The sequence below is a fragment of the Echinops telfairi genome, unplaced genomic scaffold (genome assembly GCF_000313985.2).
Source record: "Echinops telfairi isolate 266 unplaced genomic scaffold, ASM31398v2 ScPeMD7_3;HRSCAF=10, whole genome shotgun sequence".
Lineage (NCBI taxonomy): Eukaryota > Metazoa > Chordata > Mammalia > Afrosoricida > Tenrecidae > Echinops > Echinops telfairi.
The window spans coordinates 28,495,250-28,502,004 of NW_022103899.1; the positions used below are offsets into that span (position 1 = coordinate 28,495,250).

General features: G+C 35.4%; 1 protein-coding gene across 1 annotated transcript in view; it reads left to right on the forward strand.

Moving 5' to 3' along the window:
• BMPR2 (bone morphogenetic protein receptor type 2) overlaps positions 1–6,755 on the forward strand; it is a 96,200-nt gene that overhangs the window by 45,747 nt on the left and 43,698 nt on the right. The window contains exons 4-6 of the mRNA XM_004701754.2: positions 3,197–3,307; positions 4,184–4,275; positions 6,215–6,445. Coding sequence (XP_004701811.1) covers positions 3,197–3,307; positions 4,184–4,275; positions 6,215–6,445 — 434 coding nt within the window. The remainder of the gene's footprint in view (positions 1–3,196; positions 3,308–4,183; positions 4,276–6,214; positions 6,446–6,755) is intronic.

Sequence of the window (6,755 nt, forward strand, 5' to 3'; positions counted from 1 at the left end):
GATAACAGCTTATTCTTTGACAAATCTCTTGTTATTTAATAAAAAGTAGAACTGAAAAATAATGTGGAACTGCTGTAGATTAGGACAAGATGCCTGTTGTATGTTTAGATTTTTATAGAAAAGGGAAATAGGCTTGAAATTGTTATTTTTTGGTGGTATAGTTTTAGGAAGGATTTTTTTATCTGCATTTCAAAACTTCCAGACTTTCGGAACAGCCAGGAGCCCAAAAGTAAGATGTTAGAAGGTAATTCCTCACTAATAGAGAAGTACACACTCTGTACTTAGTTTATAAGGGCACAGCTCATATATGAAAATTGGTACATTGTGAACTCCTCGAGAGCAGGATGTTCTCAGATGATAGTTATATTGTCCTCTGCGTAAAAGGAAAGTAATGTGTATTCATTGTAGAATTGGGGAAATAGAAATCTTTACTTTTAAGAATCTCCCATTTTCTTTAGCATGTTAGTGCATCTCCTTCTATTCCTGTGTGTATGTCTGTGTGTATGTGAGCATTTTATAGTAAAATATAATTTATATAAAGTGTAATCAAACTCAAATAAAATAATAGACCTTTGTACATTTCTTCCTGATCACAACTCCCATTTCCCTACTTAACCCATTGCCATCCGAGGCTTTGTAAATCTTTACTGGAGCTGATAATCTCCTTTTCCCACAAGGTGGTTGCTGGGTATGAACCATAATAGACCTTGAGGTTAGCATCCAACATGGACCCAATAGTGCCATCAAACCTCCATTTAAGTATACCATTATTCTCTCTCTTAGGGGGTAATCAATTTCTTGCTTTTACTTATAGTTTATCTATTTTGTTTTATACTCATATACTATATCCAAAGAGCTTAATACAGTTTATTTTTTCATATTTTGAACTTTAGTTATATTAAATCCTAGCATATTATTTTGTTTTTCTGCTTTAGAATAATATGTATTTAAGACTTATGTTTTGTGAAGCTATAGTTTTTTGTTAGAATATTTTAAAATGTAATAAGTGTAAATCACTTCTGTTGCTATGTACTATTGCATTGAATGGACATATCACAATTTATTTTTCCGTTCTCTTGTTGATAGTTGGTTTTTATGTATTCAAAGTGACCCCATAAGGCAGGTTTTGAACGACTTGAGGGCAGAATGAACCAGTGTTTGCGATATGAGTACCTGGAGGATTTCTCACAGTTCTCATACCTTCTCTCAGCCTCAGCATTTCGAAGAAGATCTCCTTCCATGTTTCTGTTCTTTCCCCAGCTACAGGATGGCCTTGAATCCCTAGTGGATTTGCTTCAGTTTTTTTACCCTGTCCTCAGACTTAGTCAGACTCTAAGTGCTGGTGCCTCAGGGGATTCTCTCATTTCTCTTGTTCGGTTACCATTTTTTTTTTTTTAACTTGTGAGTACTTGATGAAGGCCTATGGAAGGGAATTCTTTAGAAGTTGACAATCACTTCTAACTCCTCTTTCTATTTAGAGGCCCTAGATATTTTTAGCTGGCATGCCAACCTATTTTCAACCTTTAGCATTTTGTTATGTGTTCAGCATTCTCTCCCTGCCACCCCCCATCCCCATTTGCATGCATGATAGGGTTCTTTTTCGCTTCTTTAAAATGTTCATCATATTTCTAATCTGTTGGGTGGGTGTGTAAGTATGTGTGTATTTCTCCCTTCAGATCTTAATTACCATACACACACACACACACACACACACACACACTTGTAGGGTTTTTGGCTTGCTGTTAGTGTTTCGATTGAGTGGGAATTCCCATCTGAGTAACTCTTTACCCTTGAGCTTTTTAACTTTGCTATAAAGACTTGTAAAGACTCAATAATAGCACCAGATAACAATAAAGGTTTTTTAGTTTGAGTACAACCCATAATCGCAAGAAAGTATTAAGGAAGAAAGTTTCAAAATAATAATGTTTGATTTTTCTTCAATATAAAGAATGATTCTCAAAAGACTCACTGACATCGAGTTAATGCCAACTCACAGAGACCCTGTTCGACAGGATAGGAATCCCCTCTGGGTTTCTGAGACTGTGACTCAGTACTGGAGTAGTAGACAGCCTTATCTTTCGCCCACAGAGCGACTGGTGGTTTGAGCTATTGACCTTGCAGTTAGCAGCCCAACTCATCACCACTACCACCAGAGGTCCTGAATGAGTAGGTAGCCACATCTTTAGTTATCAAGCCCACTCTAGGGCAGTAGCATCAAACACTATCTAGTAGAAAAGAACGACAGTTCTTTCTAGGGCACTTCAGGCCATTTTGGACAGCTCTGTGGACTAGGTTTCCTGGTGTTCAGCTGGAGACAGCTGCCATCTAACATGCTAATTGAATCTAGTTGTTTTCTTTAGCTACTCAAAACTAGTCCATTTTCCTACATGAAGATAGTTATATCCTTTCATGTTTTCTCCTTTTCCACATTGTACCCATCACATTTCAGAGTTCTCAGACCTTTACTGTTCTACTTGACCCTTTCTGAATGTGCTAGCTTGTGGACATCATCATAAATGGTATTACTCTAAATATGATCTGACCCACAGGATGGAACTAGCAAAGAGAATATTTTACAAGAGCATAATAGCCCTGTGATTTATATATGTTGGTTTCCATTCTGAAATTGAGGAAAATGAGATTCAGATAGGTGAATACATTTTCCTCAGGTCATATAGTATGTGAGGGAATTTTCAAGTCAACTGTCTATTTAGCTGTTTGCAAATCCATGTTATTTTCATTATTGATATTAATATTGATAAATTACCATTTGTTATATAAACACTGTGTACTAGATAATGTAGTGAGCACTTCACATTTTCCCATCTAAACTTCACAGCAGACTTGTGAGGTAGCAAGTGCTATTTTTACAGAAGAGGAAATTGGAGCTCAAAAAAGTAAAATAATTTGGCATAATATCCTTGAGCAAGTGATACAGAGCCACCTGTAGTATTCTGCCAGGGCTTTCATGATATACTGGATATTTCAGTTGCACTGTCCTAAATCTATGTAAGATTGTTTGTGTTATTTTAACAATAGATTATGTGTAATTAACACACATCATTGTTTTCTTTCTTTTGATGCAGAAACACTGCTGATCTTACCATAGCAGTCCATTGTTTCTATAGTGTAGTATGTCAGCATTTAGTATTAACAAAAAACATGAAAGGATGACCATCATTTCCTTTGTTTTTAGGTCCACCTCATTCCTTTAATCGAGATGAGACAATAATCATTGCTTTGGCATCAGTTTCTGCACTAGCTGTATTGATAGTTGCCTTATGCTTTGGATACAGGATGCTAACAGGTAAAAATCTCATTTTTCTGTTCTTACTGTTTAATTAACATGCCTTTTCATCAGAATATGTATGTGTTTTATAATAAGTTTTTTGGTGTGTGGATTAGGTAGATTTTTTTTTTCTTTTTAAAACCTATGTGCCACAGTAGTTCCCATTCTTCTCTCCAACGCCCCCGCCCACCAATATTTAAGAAAAAGTTTCAAACTTTACAAAATACCTATCACTAATATAACAGTTGCCACATACGGACAGTATTGCATCATCTGTATTTCCTCTTCACTCTCGGCTTGCCATGGTCCATTTTGAAGCAAACCACAGTTATCAAAATATCCTATCCATGTAGCTATCCTTTAGTATTATCTCTGAAACGTAGGCACTTAAATAGTAAATCATCACAGTATCATCTTCATGTCTTCAAGAAATGACAGTAATAATTTATTATCATATAATATTAAGTAGATTTTAATAAACATTAGATTTGAGAGGCATTGTAGGAAATCAGTATTCATTTGTTTTACTAATTTTAGTAAAACCTCTGTAATACTTAAGGTTTTAAAGTTCAAACTGTGTCTGTTTTGGAATCATCTCCCAGAATTCAGCTTTCAAGCTATTTATCATTCATCTTTACGTGTAGGTGATCCCTAACTTTAGTAGATACGTTTACTCTCATTACTATTAGGCATAAATGTTGCAGCTGTTCTGTCATTTTTTATATTGAAATGTATGAAAAGTATAAACCAAATCTTCATTTTCAGAAAGTCACATTTGGCAAATGTGCTTGACACGCTGAATGAATGTATGGATTGTGATAAGAGATGTAAGAGCCCCCCAATGAAAGTAAGGAAAAAAAGTCACATCTTAGTAATCTTATTTTTTTCCTATAGGAGACCGTAAACAAGGTCTTCACAGCATGGACATGATGGAGGCAGCAGCCTCAGAGCCTTCTCTGGACCTAGATAATCTGAAACTGTTAGAGGTAAGCTTGCTACTAGATTATGAACATTTGCTACTACTCCACTGTGGCACAGTAACTGTATCCACTAATTAATTAATTCATTCTTTTATTTAACAGCCATTTACTGAGCTTTTAAATTTTTTTTTTACCATGTCCTTGTCAAGATTCAGGGAGTATAGGAACAAAATATAGGTATTCTTCTTAGGGCTTACATTCTAGTTGAGGAAAGTCTACACACAAGTAAATAAGTGAATATATAATTTCAAGTAGTAGTAAATACTATGAAGAAAAATATTGAGAGAAAGCTATGAAGAGGATGTTAAAATCATAGAAAACTGTCAGAAAAGGGCTTACTGAAGTAGGTGACTTTTAAGTATGTAAATAAAATTGTGAGATTCTGAGAAGACAAAGATTCTGCTAGACAAAGAATTTATAGTGTGTACCAAACAAATCTTCGTTGTTGTGCATATATTACAGATTTTATTTAAAAAAACAAAACCAGACTAACTGCCATCAAGTCAGTGGTGACTCCGAGTGACCCCCGTGGGTTTCTGAGACTGTGACTCTTTTCTGCATTCGAAAGCCCAGCTTTGCTTCCATGGAGCTGCTGGTGGTTTTGAACTGCTGCCCATGCAGCTCACAGTCTTAACTCATAATCACTATACCACCAGGGCTCCTGGTAATAAATATATCTTATAAATACATGTAAATATTACATGTAAATAAATACATGTTAAAGGGAGTACTGGTTGCACAGTGCTTAAATGCTCAGCTATTAATTAAAAAGGTCAGCTATTTTAATCCATCAGCAACTTTATGGGTGAAAGATATAACATTCTGTTTATGTAAGGATTGTAGCCTTGAAAACCCTGTGGGGGTGATTCTACTCTGTCCTGCAGGTTTGCATTAGAACAGATTCAACAGCAACAAGTTCTTATTAATAGTCCATATTCCTTAGGGGTTAAGTTTCATTTGTTAATATGCCAGAAATTAGGTTAAATAGGAATGTAGTGAAAAGTGTAAGCCAAAACCTTATTTTAAGAAAGTCACATATTAATAAGTTACCCTTTTTCCCCTACAAGAGACCATAAACAAGGTCCTCACAGCATGATAAGAGCATTCCCCTATTTGTGATCATGAAATTTATTAGCATTAGAGCCACCTCTTTCATGATCATGACATTTATTAGAAATGGTTCTATCTGTGATCCCCAAGCCAGTGACTATTAGTTATAAAATATGATAAATTTGACTATATATTTAAAATACATTCTGTTAGAAAAATTGCTAAAATAGTTTATGGCAAATACAAAACCAGTTTCAATAAAAAGCAAGAGAAATTTTCAGAAAACCAGAATGAGTTTCATTTTGTTGGTTGGTGTGGAATGAGTAATTCTGGAGTATATCCTGGACATTGTGAATGTTATGTTATGTTATGGATACCTTTATTTTCCTCTGAAGGGTGTTGCATGAAACTCAAGTCTCAGTGCAGTATTAGATCGTTAGCTGGACTCTGTCCCATGCATTCACTGTTTCCTCTGTCTGGCTTTCTCCTTTCCTAGATTATCCTTTCACTTCCAGCTCTGTCCTCTGGTTCCTTAGGCCAGAAAGACCTATGGATTTCCTATTGATACTTTTGTTTCTCTGCATTACACTGACTTCAGCCTCCTCTCAGGCTCACAGAGATAAATACTTATGTTCTTTCTCCAGTGCTTTTTAGAATTTGTATATAATTGTTTATAGTTTATATCTGTTTTCTGTGAGAGAGCTGGATCTGGTAAGAGCTTGCTCAGTCATGCTAGTGGATTTCAGTGGACTTTTAATAATGGAGAACTTTGAACTATGGGACAGAGAGCTGTGGTCTACCAAATGGATTGGTTTTTTGTTGTTGTTTAGTAAACTTGATTGTTCAACTGTGATCTGAATTGGTGCCTTACTTTCTTCAAAACATTTTCTTGCAGCTGATTGGCCGTGGTCGATATGGAGCAGTGTATAAAGGTTCCTTGGATGAACGTCCAGTTGCTGTAAAAGTGTTTTCCTTTGCAAATCGTCAGAATTTTATTAATGAGAAGAACATTTACAGAGTGCCTTTGATGGAACATGACAACATTGCTCGCTTTATAGTTGGAGACGAGAGAGTAACTGCTGATGGGCGCATGGAATATTTGCTTGTGATGGAGTATTACCCCAATGTAAGTTCTTCATTAAAGATAAATGGGCATTTATATTAGTTGTCAATCATACTTTCAGTAGAACTAATGTAATGTGGAGCAATTCTGTTTCACACACTGGTTATTTAGTTTTCCTCAATGAAATAAGAATCTCACTTCAGAATGTAAATTAAGTACACAACTAATTGTATATTTAGTTCAGCTCTCTCGCTTTCTCTCTAGTTTTTTTTTTTTTAATCGTTTTAGTAGGGGCTCATACAATTCTTATCACAATCCATACATACATCAATTGTGTAAAGCACATTTGTACATTCATTGCCCTCATCATTCT